Source organism: Camellia sinensis, chromosome 5, assembly GCF_055761805.1.
Source record: "Camellia sinensis isolate YWXY chromosome 5, ASM5576180v1, whole genome shotgun sequence".
NCBI classification, from domain to species: Eukaryota; Viridiplantae; Streptophyta; class Magnoliopsida; order Ericales; family Theaceae; genus Camellia; species Camellia sinensis.
This window is the reverse complement of record NC_138965.1, coordinates 206,824,621-206,842,037: the sequence shown is the minus strand read 5'-3', so window position 1 is coordinate 206,842,037 and position 17,417 is coordinate 206,824,621. Positions and strand designations below refer to the sequence as shown.

At 35.1% G+C, this 17,417-nt stretch overlaps 2 protein-coding genes across 2 annotated transcripts; one reads left to right on the top strand and one right to left on the bottom strand.

The window, feature by feature from the left end:
- The first annotated feature begins 2,897 nt into the window (after window positions 1-2,897).
- LOC114286691 (uncharacterized) lies at window positions 2,898-6,215 on the top strand. Its single transcript, XM_028229896.2, has 2 exons — window positions 2,898-3,614; window positions 5,449-6,215. Exons 1-2 carry the CDS (start codon window positions 3,154-3,156, stop codon window positions 5,897-5,899), a joined length of 912 nt encoding a protein of 303 aa, XP_028085697.1. The 5' UTR covers window positions 2,898-3,153; the 3' UTR covers window positions 5,900-6,215.
- Window positions 6,216-6,706: 491 nt separating this feature from the next.
- Window positions 6,707-8,578, bottom strand: LOC114286693 (thioredoxin H-type). Its single transcript, XM_082871341.1, has 3 exons — window positions 7,441-8,578; window positions 7,199-7,321; window positions 6,707-7,117 (listed from the first exon to the last, which is right to left on the bottom strand). The coding sequence occupies exons 1-3, from the start codon at window positions 7,789-7,791 to the stop codon at window positions 6,971-6,973; spliced, it is 621 nt and encodes a 206-aa protein (XP_082727467.1). The 5' UTR covers window positions 7,792-8,578; the 3' UTR covers window positions 6,707-6,970.
- Between the last annotated feature and the right edge of the window lie 8,839 nt (window positions 8,579-17,417).

Sequence of the window (17,417 nt, the reverse complement as noted above, 5' to 3'; positions counted from 1 at the left end):
TCAACACCCCCTTCACTGCTTAAACCAAGTGAGATGGTTCTACTACGGTTGGATGTCAATACGACTGAGATAACATGGTCATGCTAAAGCCGCAGACTAGACCGAGCTTCCACTAGCTCGGTTCTTCCTTTCACTGCGTGTACCTCGGTTTGACATATTCCAACATCTGAGACCGCACTAATCACATCGAGCTTGGACTAAGCTAACCAATAGCAAGGTTCTGAGGAAAGCTCAACATACTTCGGCTCAATATGGTATGACCGAGCTAACTGTTATCGTTCTGAGTGTGGTGACCGAGCTAACTGCAGAGCTTTCTTGGACCGGGCTAACTTTTAGGCCCTTTTCCTCAGCCCTTCTTACCGTGGTCCACAAAATGGCTAATTACCCAGCTCGGCTCAATTTACACATAAATTATCCTCTCAAAAATTATTCATATGACTTGTGTACTATGCTGTGCAAGATGAAAATAATATTCTATATAACAATATTATTATGTGATAATATTATCATTTAAATTTAATTTTTATAAAATAGTGAATATTTATTTATTTTATTTTTTACTGTGATGGAGGCCGAAGTCAAAATTTTATTTTATTTATTTTACACGTAAAATCATATCACAATATCCATTAATATTTATATTAATATTAAATTATATATATATATATATATATTAGGGGTGAAAGAATAACCGGAAGGACCGACCAAACTGACCGAACCGAACGGTTTTCGGTCGGTGTTTTAAGTTTTCAATCGTTCAGTTCGGTTCGGTTTATGTTTTTCTGTACATTCGGTTCGGTTTACGGTTTTTGATTTTTTGAACTGAACCACACTGAACCGAATCGAATTATATAATATTAATAGGCCCAAAATGTGAGGCCCCAAACCTATGTAGGAATTACATGGCCTGAGCCCAAAATTTATGCAAAATGGATAGAAATATAGGCCCAAAATGTGAGGCCCAACTAGGGAAAAAAAAAAGGCCAAAAAATCAAAAAATAGAAAAAATCGCACCGCACCGTAATAAACCGAACCGCACCGGTATATGTTATTTTTCTGGGCGGTTCGGTTCACAAATATGAAAAATCGAAATGATCGGTTCGGTGCAAAACTAGTGAAAAAATCGACCGAACCGAATCGATTTCACCCCTAATATATATATATATATATATTATTTGAAAAATAGTTGAGACTATTAAAAAAGTCAATCGCGCTACGTAGCTCAAATGGGAAGCCTCCCAAATCGCCCGAAATCCCAAAACGACGTCGTTTTGGGATTAATTTCCCCCCCCTTTTTCCCTTCCGGTTTGTCTAAAGAAGATGAAGATGCAGAAGAAGAAGAAGAAGAAGAAGAAGAAGAAGAAGAAGATCATCATCATCAACAACATCTTCTTCATTACATCATCACCAGCCAACATTTTTTTTCCCCCCATTCAGATCTGGATCTACTAAGAAAAAAAAAAAAATCAACAACAAAATCTTCATCAAAAACAACAGCATCTTCATTAGCATCACCATCATCAATACATCATCTTCATCTTCAGAGCCAGAAAAAAAAAAAAAAAAAAAAATAGAAATCCATCGGGTCACCGTCGTCGCACCCTTCATCACCGTCCACCGTCACCCTACCCTGCCATCGCCGTCGCCTCTCTCTCTCTGTTTCCCTCTCTCCTCTCCTCTCCTCCTCTCTGTTTCTCCCTCTCTCCTCTGTTTCTCTCTCTCTCCCCTTCTGTTCAGATATAAACGAGAAAAAAAAAAGTTCAAAATCAAAATGACGTCGTTTCATCAATTTGGGCGATTCAAGGGAAAATTTTTCGAGCTATAAAATATTTCTGTAAAAGAGTAGCACTAGTAGGATGGGATGTTGATATGGATCCCACAGGATGGAATGTTTTGCTCTTGGATATGTATATTTATTTTTTTATTTTCAAATTCATTAGAATTAATTTAGGCCAAGTTTGGGAAGACTAAATAAGTGCACTTTTTGACTTTTTTTTGTATTATGTGTAGAAAAAGTAGAGAGGAGATGTTGATTGATGTAACCCAAAAAAGATAAAAAGATAAAATAAGTGTACTTTTTTAGGTTAGCCAAACTTGACCTTAACGGTGCAAAATTAATAAGACCAAACAGTGCGGATATTGTTTTGGGTGACGTGTCAAATGACTATTGACAAAGACAAAAAGATGCTCTCTTTCGGTTTCAGCCGACTCAACCGTCCCCCAGCCGACCACTGGTACTTCAATCACGACTCCTCTGCACGTTCTCACCAACTAACTCAGCTGATTCCTATTTTCAAACTCACCCAACTGTTCCCAAACACCCCCCACGACCCGCCTATCCCAAACCTCCATCAACACAATCAACCCCTTATTACGTGTCACATTCTTATACGCTGCAGTCTGACACTTGTCAAGTTTAACATAACCTAAATAATATAAAAAATTAAAAAGTTACTATCCTTTTTAAGTTACATTATCTTATTTAAATCACATCACCTCTCTAACACATCACATCAAATCTAACCTAACCCCAACTCATATAAGCCAATAAGTCAAAAAATATACTTTTTTAGAACATCTCAAACCAATCCTTAGGTTAAGTTTGACTATCCTAAATAAGTACACACTTTTTATCTTTTTATCTTTTTTTTCATCACATCATCTCTCTACTTTTCTGTACATATTTTCATAAAAAAAATAAAAAATATACTTATTTAAGTCATTCCAAACAACCTCTTAACAAACCCAATGCCAAGTGTTATAAAAAAAATTTCATAAAAATAATCATGAAATATTTGTAATTCTTAAATTATAATTAAAATAAAACACTACACAATAATTAAGATAATTCAAAAATTATAATTTTTTCATCATATTTTCATGAAAAAAATTTCAATAACACCTGATTTTTCTCGTTTATTTAGCAATATCCCCGCGTAAAAATGTCCCATAACGCGTACTTAACGCAAGCACACACACCTCACGATCCCGTGGCACGACACCACCGGCCGTGTTGACATCGAGACTCTCGTCCTCCGAGAATCTTCCAGAACCTTCTCGAAGCCGTCCACCTTCGTTGTATACTGCAGCACAGACAACAAAGGAGATTTGGAGAGCAAAATCTAGAGAGAGAGAGAGAGAGTGAGAGTGAAAATGGGGGTTGATTACTACAATGTATTGAAAGTGGGTCGAAAAGCGAGCAATGAAGATTTGAAGAAAGCTTACAAGAGATTGGCGATGAAATGGCACCCAGATAAGAACTCTTCTTCTGCGGAAGCTGAGGCCAAGTTCAAGCAGATCTCTGAAGCCTATGATGTTCTCAGCGACCCTCACAAGCGTCAGATCTACGATCTCTATGGCGAGGAAGCTCTCAATTCCGGCCTATTCCCTCCTCCGAATGGGTTCAATTCTCGCGATGCGGAAGATATATTTGCGGATTTCTTTGGTGGATCTGATCATGGTTATGGTGGTAAGAATTCGAATGGGGGTTTTGGAGATCGGACGATTCGGAAAGGGGCTGCCGTGGAGAACAAGTTGGCGTGTAGCTTGGAGGAGCTTTACATGGGATCGAAGAGGAAAATGAAGATTTCTCGGATTGTTCCTGATGAATCTGGGTACGCAATTTTACATCTTTATAATTGTTTATGTACGATTTTGAATTTTCTTGTTTTGAATTTAATCGGAAACACAATTAGGTGGTTATTATGACTGATTATATTATTCATCAATCTTCTAGGCCTGGGCTATATTGACTAGTCAGTGATCTTGCATTTCCAGCAATCACAATTCACAAATATAATACAATTTTGTAGTTGTTGTTTATTGAATTATATATGTTTGGCTAAGCATGATTAGAAATTTACAACCACACAGATGCTCTATAGAGTCTTGTTTTCTTTGGGACATTTGACTTGTTTCTTATAATTTTCATCATAATCATATTCCTTCATTTTGTAAGGAATCAAAGACTTTAGAAACTTATTAAAATGGTTACCTAAACAGAGGTATGTGTTCAGGAATTTTTTTAAAACAGTTTGGCAAATGGGTTTTCTTTATTTTAGAACAAAAATCAGTTTTCAATAACAATACCCAAGTAGACTGTGTTTGGCAGACTTTTAAAAACAATTTTTTCTTCTCGGAGTTGCGAATTAACAAGAAAAATGCACGCTTAGTTTAGTCACCATAGAATGATAGATTGGGTATGGACCTAGCTTTGACATTATTGCACCAAGTCCCTTTGATTCTAACCCACTACTTCAAGATTGGTAAACAAGAGTTTGGCTCATTCTAAGAACTGTTTAGAAAACTGAATTTAAAAATAACTAGTAGGAAAGATGACAATGTAAAAGTAAAATTAAGGAGCGTGGTTTTTGTTGGAAATTTGAACTCCTGAACATAGGTGGAAGAAAACACAAACCAAGAGTAAAAAAAGTGGAGAAATTATGTGGTTTGTCAATATCTTGTCTATGTTTCTGTCCACAGTCGAGAGAGATTATCAGTTATAACCGTAGAGATTTTTCAAATATGTGACAAAAAAAATCCTATTATCAGAAACCAATACCTGAGCTGTGAAACATTCTCTGTTTTCCTACTTAAGAGTGTTGTCGTTTGGTTAGGACTTTTTTAATTAACTTTTTTGAGTTGGAATTTTTTTAGCTTGGAACTAAAAAGTTTGTTTTGGTTGGCTTTTTTGACTTTTGTGAAACAAAAGTGAAATGATTATAATTTAAATGTGACATTTTATTTTATTGGTTTATTTAGTTTATTTTATCTTTTATACATTTTTAGTACCAACTTTTTTTGCCAAACGATTAGTAAATCTTCAAACTACACCTTGATGTCCTTAAGCATCCTACTTACTAGCATTTTTTCCTTTTTTGGTCTCCCTTATGATATACAAATAATCTCAATCTCTCTAACCACTACCACTGGCCTCTTCTTTATAGGCAAAATCCCATAAATCCTTGCACATATTGGATACCCTACTGAGTTTTGGACCCTACAACCTGACCCAAACACATTTAGTAGCCCAATAATTGTCTGGGTCAGCAAAATACAAAACACATACCCAACAGATTTAGCATCACTTATGCTTTCCTTTTGGCGGTGTTGTTTGCTATATGGGTTGTTCGGGACTATATTCAATGATTAAATTCCCCATGACTAAGAGAATATGGTTCCTTGCTTGGTTATAGTATGCGTCAACATCCAGTTATTCGCAACTTGGCACTTAATGGATCATGTTAAAAATTTGAAGAGTGTCTTAGGAACTCTGTGTAGGTTACATAATAGGAATGTGAATAATTTTTGGTGGAGCTTAATTAGTTGTTAAATTAAATTCGGATCATGTCGCAATTAATTCTATTTTCATTTTTGTTCATCCATTTTATAATTCTGCATTCTTTTCTTTAATTTATTTTAGCTTGATCCGTGATTTAACTCTTGCAGAAAACCTAACAACGTTGAGGAGATCTTGAAAATATCAATCAAACCTGGTTGGAAAAAGGGCACAAGAATCACTTTCCCTGAGAAGGGCAGCCAAGAGCAGCCCAGGATCACCCCTGGAGATCTTATATTTGTAGTAGACGAGAAACCTCATGCTGTTTTCAATAGGGACGGAAATGATCTGATTGTCAATCAGAGCATATCTTTGTTGGAGGCTCTTACAGGGAAGACTCTTGATCTAACTACCCTTGATGGAAGGAATATAACTGTCCTGATTACGGATATTATCAAACCGAGCCATGAAGTGGTGATCCCAAATGAAGGAATGCCCATGTCAAAAGAACCCGGAAAGAAAGGAAACTTGAGGATTAAGTTTGATGTTAAATTCCCGACAAGCCTCGCTGAAGAACAAAAATCTGATCTGAAGAGGGTGCTGGGAGGGAATGAGGGTTGAAGATTATCATTAACACTGACAGTTTAAGTGCAACTGGATGTAAATATGTAACATATTCATCATTATGGAGAAAAATATGTGCATAGTAGGAATATAGATTCAAGTGTTATTGGCTTTGTGAAAAACAAAGCTCGTTTAGCTACTTAGCCACAGGGTAGTAACTTTGATCTTCCATGTGAAATTTGTAAGTAATTATTGATGGTTCTTGCATTTGGATTAAAATGATAAAAAGTTGTGTTTCTTTTGTTTGTTGTAATTATTCTTTGTACAGAACTCTGCGCTAGATACTGTTAATGTATGTATTTAGTTTTGGTAACAGTGTGGGTTGATGCAATCTGTTAAGCGCTCTCTATCTTTATGTTGTAGTTTTGAGGTTTGAATTGAACTTGCATTGGTTGAGATTTTAGTTTGTCAGACTACGTGGATAAAGTTGATTTTCGAGTTATGACAAGGTTAAGCCTTCTCATTTTATGAACACTTTTCTGTGTATTTTATTTTTTGATTCATACTTTTCTGAGTATTTTAAACTGATGAAAACACTTACAATGTTGGGGCTTTATAAGGACAGAACAGAATAGGTACACAACTTTATGACCAACAGGTGGATCGCAGGACTTTTAAAAAGTTTAGATTCACCTGGTCAGAAGAGTGATGGGTGTGCTATTGTCCTTACAGGATGTGTATGCAAACACTTTATTCTCTACAAGTCTTTATTCAAGGGAATACTTTACGTAGTCATTTATCACGGTTCTCTCATTTTCAATGTGGAACAAGTTTCTCAAATCTTCTTTGGAAGAAGCTACTAGGTTTAAAAACAACCAAAACCAAACTAATTTTTATTCGAAAATTCTCATCTAGAGAGGGGAGGCTACATGAATCAATCTTAACAAAACAAAGCAATACAATCTTTATTTCTAGATTTGATACATCCAGTTTAGTCTAAATTGACGATGATCATATATGTATTATGATCATTTCTTATTCTGCTCCAATCATGCCACGTGTAGCTAGCGAGTATCATCATGATTCTTGTAGAATGTAGATGAAGGTGAAGATGATTGATACAATTTTTTAAGAACAATAATGGTAAGCCCTGTTTTTCTCAATCTTATTCTGAAGCTCTTCCTTTCTGACTCCTGTAACCTTGTCAACTACTCTCCCTTTCTTTATTAATATGAATGTCGGCATTGCCTGCACCCCATATTCTTGAGACACATCCTGCAATTCATTCATTCATACCTATTAGCAGCACTTCATTTTTCACAGAGAGAGAGAGAGAGGCAATTTAAAGAGAAATACCATTAACTCATCCACATCTATCTTGATGAACTCAACTTCTGTGTATTTAGCAGCAAACTCATCAATGGCTGGTTCCATGAAGCGACAAGGCACACACCATGAGGCAGTGAAGTAAATAACCATCTTCATTTCAAAACAAATCCCCAAAAAAATAAAGAGATTAGCAGACCCAAAAACAAGATTTGATTGTAAATTTCAGAGGAAAAAAAAGAGAGAGAGAAGTTGAATGGGTGGTTAATTACCAGTTTGGAAGTTGCTTTGGAGGCTTCAAAATGGGCTTTCCATTTTGATGGGGAATGGAATGCAAGAACTTGAGAAGTTCTCATTGATGAAGTCTGCATCGACACCAATGACGACGTCGACGACGATCTTCTAACATGCTGCATTGTAGAAGGAAATTGAAACTTTGAACGAAGCTCTCTCTTGTTGTTGTCACTGAATTTGATCTTTTGACAGAAGGTTTTTGGCTTGGAGTTTGATAGTTGGTGGGAAAGCTCTTTATATAGAATTGATGATAGTGGAGAGTAGAGAAGTTTTAAATGTGAACTGTTTTTAAAATATGAAGTGGAGCACAGGATTCTTGTCATTGACATTGGCCCTTTTATTTTTTAACGGTTGAAGTTTAATTTGGAGTGTCTCTCCAAATTTATATTAAAAAAAAATGATATAAACAAAAGTGACAAGGTGCTCTTATATAAAGGTTTACACACCTAAATGTTAAGTTACGTGTGTTTTAGTATTCAAAAATTACAGAAGTGTTTTTAAGAGAGTTGTTATTGATTTTGCTATTAAAGTGCCTTCCAATTGACAACACGACTATACAGGTACTAATCTTCATTTTTATCGTGTAGTATCATTTTTCAATCTCAGAAAACACAAGTTTTATCGAATATCTAGGTGATCTAAATTTTCACCAACAGATAAGGGTAAAAGGGTCATTTCAGATCAATTAGAAAAAGGATTCTAGTTGTGAAATAGTTGTTGGTACAAAACACCTATATTGTTAGAACTATTCGTCTTGAATTCCTTAGTTAGTGGTCTTCGGGTCTTCAAAACTTGGCGATGATCTTATCTATGTTAAATAGAAGTTTAGTGCTTCAAGTCGCGTTATTTAGTCACTTTCCTAAAGACAATATTTGTACCCACCAAAAAATGTGCAGGAGGTTACAGTAAATTCGCCTCCAAGATACAATGAAGCATGATCTAAAGATCAAGTCTACCGGCGTCTGCACTGACGACAGTAGATCAAAATACTCTTGATATAATCAAGAAAACCAAGTCACTGATAATCAAGTTTGCAGAATTTGATTACCAATAAGAAAGCAAAAACTTAACTAAGAAACTCTTGATCAAAAACTCTAAATCGAGAAAGAGAGAATTGCAGGAATGCTTTTCAGGATTTTGGATGGAATGAAATGGTTGATTTTGCTGCCTATTTATAGGCCTTGATGCATCTGATCGAATGGTCATGTCCCTTGATCGCATCCGATCAGATCTGACCGTTGGATCGACAATTTACGGTGCAGATCATTCTTACTCCAAAAAGATGCCTTGACTAGTTACACCTGATCACGATCGGGTGCCATCTCATTTGTACGATCGCGTACATCTCCAATCAACGGCTATGATTAAACCGCTCCAGATCGGACACACAACCATTCGATCGGTTGGTTGACTCATCGCCAATGGACGCCACGTTACTGCCACGTGGAGCTGACTATATTCCATGTCACCTATGCCATGTTGGATCCACGTTATTGCTCCGTGCTAAGTGCAAAGTGCGCCATCAAATGCCACGCAGCCCACTGCCCACCATGCGCGCGCGCGTATGCGTGTGCAGATAGTGCGAAGCACCATCCTTGCGGTGTGAGTGCATGTACACTAGCATCCATCCATAATACCATATTCAAAGGAATATTCCATATAGCACTTTATTAAGTGCTCCATGTTTTACTCTCTTTCCAATATGGGACAAAATCCCCATGCTTATTTCATGTTTTCTAAAGAAAATGTAGAAGGTTTTGAAAACACCCAAAACTAAACAATAAATTTTGAAAACCCATTTTGAAAATTTCCCAACATTCTCCCACCATTTTCAAAATATCAGATGATGATTCTTGGTTCACTTGGCAGCCTTATGCATAGATGAAGATATCTTACGATTTGAATCATTTACTCAGTGAAAACATCTCAAAGTTAGTCAAGATGGCATAGTAGACTTGCCTTTGAACTAGTGATCTTATACGACTAACCGGACATGTCTCACGCAGAGTATATGTTACCTCAAGTATTCAAACAAACCAACACGTGGATTGGCCTTGTGTCTATATCCTATTTCATGAGCGCTCTAGAGTCAAGCCCTTGGACTCATAGGAAGCAGCACCACCTCCTACACTCACATAAGTAAGCTTACTGAGAGTATCCCTGTAATTTACAGTACCCTAACAACCTAGTTAAGAGTTTGCTAACTCATCCTCTTCTTTCCGCATTATAGGTACCAAGCATTTCAACCTTAGGATGAAAATAAAAAAACAAAAAAACTAAGTGCTTGCAATCACGACATATGGTGCACTTAGACTCATTGAACTCAAGACTTGATTCTTCTTCAAGCGTTGAATCGAGTTTCCACCAGAAGTGATTATGTTAAGTGGGCTTAAGACCCATCCCCTTTGATGTTTTCCACATCAAATCCCTTACAAGTCCCTTTATTAAGGGGTCAACCAAGTTTTCACTTGACTTTACATATCTAATGGTAATCACACCTTCTATGATTAACTGCCTGACACAGCTATGTCTCAGTCCTATATGCCTGGACTTTCCATTATAGACATGGCTATAGGCCCGTGATAGAGTTGTCTCACTATCACAATGCAAAGATATTGATGGCATAGGTTTTGGCCATATCTTAATCTCTAACAAGAGATTCCATAGCCACTCTGCCTAATTTCCAATGCTATAAACTCAGACGCCATGGTTGAGTCTGTTATGCATATTTGCTTCTTAGAACTCCATGAGACAGTTCCTCCTCCAAGAGTAAAAATCCAACCACTCGTGGATGAGTGATCTTCACAGTTAGTTATCCAACTGGCATCCGTGAATCCTTCCAACTCTGCTGGATAACCATTATAGACTATTCCATAGTCTATTGTTTTCTTCAAGTACCAAAGTACTTGGTTAAAAACATGTCAATGCACACTACTGGGATTACTAGTGTATCTACTAAGTTTTCCCATTGCAAATGCAATATCGGGTCTAGTGCAAGTCATGGCATATATCAGGCTACCTATCACTCTTGAATATTCTAGCTGATCAACAGGTCTTCCAATATTAGGATACAATTTCAAATTTGAATCAAGAGGTGTAAACATGGATGTACAATTATATTGATTAAATTTCTTAAGAATTTTCTTAATATAGTACGATTGGGTAAAAATCAAATTATTGTCCTCTCGTTTGATCTTAATACTGAGAATTACATCAACCAAGCCCATGTCTTTCATACTAAAGCTAGATGACAAGAAACTTTTAGTACTTTCAATGGCATCATTGTCAATACCAAAAATAAGCATGTCCTCTACATATAAACACATGATTACACCTCTATTGCCAGTAAACTTACTGTACACACACTTATCAGATTCATGTATCCTAAAACCATTTGCCACTATTACTTTATCAAATTTCTCATGCCACTGTTTTGGAGCTTGTTTCAGTTCAGATAGTGACTTCACAAGTTTACACACTTTGTGTTCTTCACCCTGTACAACAAATCCTTCCGGTTGTTGCATGTAGATTTCTTCATCTAACTCTCCATTTAGGAAAGCAGTCTTAACATCTATTTGATGGATTTCAAGCTTGTAGATTGAGGCTAAGGCAATCAACACTCGAACGGTAGCGATTCTAGCCATTGGAGCATATGTATCAAAATAATCGATACCCTCCTTTTGAGTAAAACCCTTAGCAACTAATCTTGCTTTGAACTTGTTAATTGTACCATCAACTTTCATTTTCCTTTTGAAAATCCATTTACAACCAATTGGTTTGGATCCAGGTGGCAAATCAGTAAGTATCCAGGTATTGTTACCCACTATTGAATCCATTTTATCATTTTTTGCTTCTTTCCAGAAAGTAACATCTTGAGACTTTATAGCCTCCTTAAAGGTTGATGGATCTGAATCCATATTCAAAGAAATCATTATTTGCTTACAATAAGCTTTCCTAGTTCCTTCTACAAGGTAAACTATGAAATCAGGGCCAAATGATTTCTTAGTCCTAGCCCTCTTACTCCTCCTTAACTCAACAGGCTCATTTGGTTCATTAGGCTCAATGAGTTCATGTCGTTCACCTTCCTCTGTAGACATCAAAGGAGTTGATTCATTTCCTTGATTAGAATCCAACCTTGGAATGGTTGTGAAACAATTCTCATAAAATACCGCATCACGTGATTCCATGATGGTATTTGTTTCCACTGAACCATTAGGCTCTACTACTAGAAACCTATATGCTTTGCTATGTATAGCATAGCCAAGGAATATGCATTAAATTCCTTTTTCTCCTAATTTCTTCCTTTTAAGTTCAGGCAATTTGACTATTGTTCTAAGCCCCATGTTTTCAAGTAACCTAAATTAGGTTTCTTTTTTTTCCAAAGTTCATAAGGAGTAGCATTTCTTCCCTTGAGTTGAATTCTATTAAGTATGTGACAGGTAATGAGTTAATAAGTAAGACTTTACCCCAAAAACCAGAACTTAAACTAGAGTAAAAAAAGCATACCATTAATCATTTCTGTTAATGTCTTATTCTTTCTTTCAGCTATTTCATTTTGTTGTGGTGTGTAGGGTGCAGAATTTTCATGAATAATACCAACATTTTCACAATATTCTGGAAAATGATACTCACTGCCTCTATCAAACCTAAGTCTCTTTATTTTGACATTACATTGATTTTCTACTTCTATCTTAAAAATCTTGAATTTATTAAGCACCTCATCTTTTGAATGCAAAAGATAGATATGACAGTACTTATAAAAATTATCAATGAATGTTACAAAATATTTCTTGCCACCTCTAGTAGGGATACTATGCATATCACATACATCACTATGCACAAGTTCAAGCAGAGATGTGATTTTATCTACTTTAGGAAATGAAATGCGAGTAATTTTATATTGCACAAAAAATTTACATCTTTCAAACATATCAATGTCACACTTAGGAATTAAATCTAAATTAACCATATCATGCATTTTCCTAATATTAACATGACCTAAACGAGCATGCCATAAAGAAAGAGAATCAACAATATAAGCAGAAATAGATGTATTATTGATAACATTAAGTTTGAACATTCCTTAATACATGTAGCCCTTCCCAACAAAAATCTCACCCTTAGACAGAACAAATTTGTCCAACTCAAATACTAACTTGAAACCATGCTTATTAAGCAGGCTTCCAGATACAATATTTTTCTTGACATTGGGTACATTATAAACATCATTAAAACTTAAGACTTTTCTAGATGTGAACTCTAGATCCACCGTCCATTTGCTTTGATAGCAGCAGTTGAAGTGTTGCCCATGTAGATAACTATTCTATCACTCACTTGTTCATAAGTAGTGAAACGACTCTTGTTGTTGCAGATGTGCCTTGTTGCTCCTGAGTCAATCCACCAGTCACCAACATCTTCGAGCATGTTCACCTCGGATACAACAACCACGAACTTGTTCTTGGCATTTGATGCTTCTTGCTTTTTCTTGTACGACCGACATTCATTTCTAAAGTGCCTTGGCTTGCCACAATGCCAGCAAGCGCATTTCAACTTCTTAGCATCTTTCTCAGGTTGGGGCTCGCGCTTACGCTTCTTTTTATTAAACCTCTTGCCATCATCTACCATGTGAATCTTGGAAATCTGAGTCAATTGGTTTTCGTTACTTTTAAGAAGTCTTGACTCTTTCTCAACTTGGAAGTGTTGAGCCAATTCCTCTAAAGTTAGATCTTCCTTTTTATGTTTCAAAGTTTTCTTAAAATCCTTCCAAGAAGATGACAGTTTCTCTATTATAGGCAAATTCATCTATGTGTAATATTCTTTTGTTGAAATTGACTCAGAATATGTTGGATCTCATGGAATTGTTTCATAATGGGTTTTGTATCAATTATAGTAAAACGCATAAAATTACTAACAAGAAATTTCTTACTGGTGGCATCCTCGGTGAGTACTTTGACTGTAATATGTCCCATAGTTGTTTTGTCGTTTCCAGATGTTGATACACATTGAACAGAGAGTTTGACAGCGCATTCAAAATATGTCCTTGGCAAATGTAGTCGTCATTCTCCCATTTGGTTCTGGTACGGGTTTGCTTCATAATCTCGTCTTCTTACTCTACCGGATAGGGGTAGTTAGCACATAGACCACTTTGAGAGTGGTGAGCAAAAAGTGCATATTCTTTTATTAGCATCGAAAATTTCTGTCATCAAACCGGTCAAGCTTCATGAAATCTTGAGTCATTTTCTAAATAGACATCATCATATCTAAATATTGTCTTTAGATTGTTGAAACTATTTGTCTTGAATTCTTCAGTTGGTAGTCTTTGGGTCTTAAAAACTTGGCGATGATTTTGTCTATATTAAACATAAATTTAGTGCTTCAAGTCGCGTTACTTAGTCGCTTTTTTAAAAACAATATTTGCACCCACCAAAAGGTTTGCAGGGGGTTATAGCAAATTCGCCTCCAAGATACAATGAAATTTGATCTAAAGATGAAGTCTACCGACGTCTGCACTGACGACAATAGATCAGAATAATCTTAATATAATCAAGAAAATCAAGACACTGATAATCAAGTCTGCACAATTTAATTACCAATAAGAAAGAAAAAACTTGCTTAAGAAACTCTTAATCGAAAACTTTAAATCAATAGGGAAAGAGAGAAATGCAGGAATGCTTTTCAGGATTTTGAATGGATTAAAATAGCTGATTTCGCAGCCTATTTATAAGCTTTGATGCATCTGATTGAATAGCCACTCCCTTTGATCGTATCCGGTCAGATATGGCCGTTGGATCGACGATCTACGGTGCAGATCATTCTCACACCGAATAAATGTCTTGACTAATCACACCTAATCACGATCGGGTGCCATCTTATCCGTACGATCGCGCACATCTCCAATCAACAGCTATGATCAAACCGCTCCAAATCAGATACACAACCGTTCGATCGATTGGTTGACTCATCGCCAACGGACGCCACGTGGAGCTGACTCTATTCCACGGCACCCATGCCACGTTGGATTCACGTCATCGCTCAAACTTGTCTGATGCAAATAGGAAAGCGCTCTCATGGCGCCCGTGCAAAGTGTGCCATCAAACACCACGCAGCCTACTGCCCACGCTACGCGTGCGCGTGTGCGTTGTGAGTGCATGTACACTAGTATCCAGCCCATAATACCATATTTAAAAGAATATTTCATGTAACACTTTATTAAGTGCTTCATATTTTGCTCTCTTTTTAATGTGAGACAAAATCTCCAGACTTATTTCATGTTTTGCAAACAAAATATGAAAATTTTTAAAAACACCCAAAACTAAATAATAAATTTTGAAAATTCATTTTAAAAATTCCAACATATATACCAAAGGCACAAAAAAGTAGTGGTACACTAGCATATAATTGAAGCTCATGATAATGATGGCATTGCCGTTTCACAACATTCGCTAGCTAAGCTGGCTCTCACTCCAATCACTCTCGGTGCACGTTTACATCACAAAATGGAATATTGTTTGACATAATTGTATAATCACTATTAAATCTTTATTTGAATTATAAATTTTGATAATGATTTGAAAAGAGAAAATAAAGAAAAAGAAAAAAAATAAGTAAAATGTGAATGACATATAATTATATTTTATTTATATTCCTACATATTACACTTTTTCGGTTCTCTTTCTAAATTTTTATTTAAATTCTTACTTCAAAAACAATCTAAGTATTTGTGTTCTGAATCTAAAGTGTGATGTATTCAATCAAATCATATTGTCAATTTTGCATACCTCCGTATCAGCATCTCATTTTGTAACAAAAATATTAAACAAATTAATCAAAGAACAAGAAACGTAAATACAGAAACCAATGTTTGGAGAACCAATTGATGGAATAAGAACTTCTTTTGGATGTTGATGCAAGTGATAAACTTCTGATAAAATTGATTTAATAGAAATCATTCAAGTCACGTTACAATATTACTTAATGTTATGTTTGGTTGAGGGATTTGGAAAGGAAAATAGAAAAGGTAGGTGAAATATAAATAAAACATGTCTAAATTTCACATAGTTTCACACACCTTTTCCCTTTCCAAATCCCTCTCCAAATCCTCCAACCAAACACACCATAAAAGATAGTATTTGCGCTAACATGGTGTGCATGCAGTTCGAGCAAATCCACCTTCAAGATTCAGAGCAAAATCCCTTTGTAAATTAGAAGAAGAAAACCATAGAGATTAAATTGCAGAACATGATTATGAATTTTGAGAATCAAAATGGCTAGATAGCAAATCAAATAGGTTACGAAATTTGATCATATTTGAGATTCTAATCTAACCGCTTGATCTGACTTCTACGGTGCAAATCTCTCCTTAGGCCAAATAGGTACACATCCACTCTCGTAATCATTTTCTTCCAACAAAAAATAATCCAATTTCTAACCATTTTCTTTTAATTTTTATTCCAGTTAACCAAACATTACATTATTACTTACACTTTATTCCAATTCATGCCATTTCAAGATAATAACAGAATCCAATTTGCAAGATTACACTTCCAAAATTCAAGTCATTTCAAGAAAAATTTATAGAATCCAATTAACAAGATTACACTTGTGTCTAATTGAACAGTTAATAAGAATCACAAAGATGTGAATTAAAAGAAGGAAAAGTGAGAGAACCAATGAGGTAAAGAAGAATCCACAGATCAAATTCATTTTAATTAACATTGTCCGCTTTCTCCAAAGTCAAAGCCTCTCTCACCTCGGAGCAACGAGGAACGCACAATTTCAACCTCAAGAAACCAATTATATTTTTTTTTGCAATATTACTTTGAAAAATTATATTGATCTGATAATCATAATTATATATTTTGATAATATTTATCTACAAGATAATAATAATTTAAAAAATAAACTATTTATTTATTTATTTTTTTGCATATGAATCTGATAAATTCGTAGACTATAATTATGAGATTAATTTAATTTTTATTATGAAAGATCAATACACATAATCAAATAAAATGAACGATTCAAAATTTTAAAATAAGACCTCCTTCGTAGACTATAATTATGAGATTAATTTAATTTTTATTATGAAACATCAATACACATAATCAAATAAAATGAACGATTCAAAATTTTAAAATAAGACCTATGATGGAGTCCCCATGACCCAACAGCATCTCCACTCCACTTCATAGACTAGGGAAGCAAATTTCTAAAGAAATTGGCAAACCCCCTTTCTTCACTAAGAATTCTCAAAGTTTCTTTGTAGATTGCCTTTATTAATGTGCAAACAAGCACTACCAAGTATCTACTTTATGCTTTTTTTTTTTTTGGTAGATTGGCATCACATAACATTCACTGCATCAATGCAAAAGCCAATCTTCTTTGCATATAACACAAGATTCTCTCTCAAACAAAACGTTTTTGCATATATAAATTGGGATCAAGTAATTAGATTGTTGATATGAGAAAGGTATCACATTTTGAACTTGACGTCTGCTACTCCACCAACATCTATCACCACTTCCCACTTGCTCTAGAATTGCGACTTCTAGAAAATAAAATACAAAAACACATTCATTGTTTTTATTTGTGTAAACATAATTTTTTAAAATTTTTAAAAAATATGAGAGAACAATCAGAGCGTGACAACTTTCTACTCCCTCAAAATGGTGACAAAGATTAGTAGGCAAAAGTTTCAATTCGGAATTAATGTTTCTTAAAAAATAAATTATTTTAAAAAAAATCAAAAACCAATTTGAAAATAATTCACCAAACAAGGTTTTATATTTTCCAAAAACATAAAAATAAAAAAACAAATACAGAATCAAACATACTTTATACAATGCTTTAGCAATTGTGCTGAGCCAAACATGTACGGTTTCACTTTTAAGTGCTTACATAAGCAAACTTGATTATTTTTCATGTTATCATCTTGTTTCACTCTTAAATTTTTAAG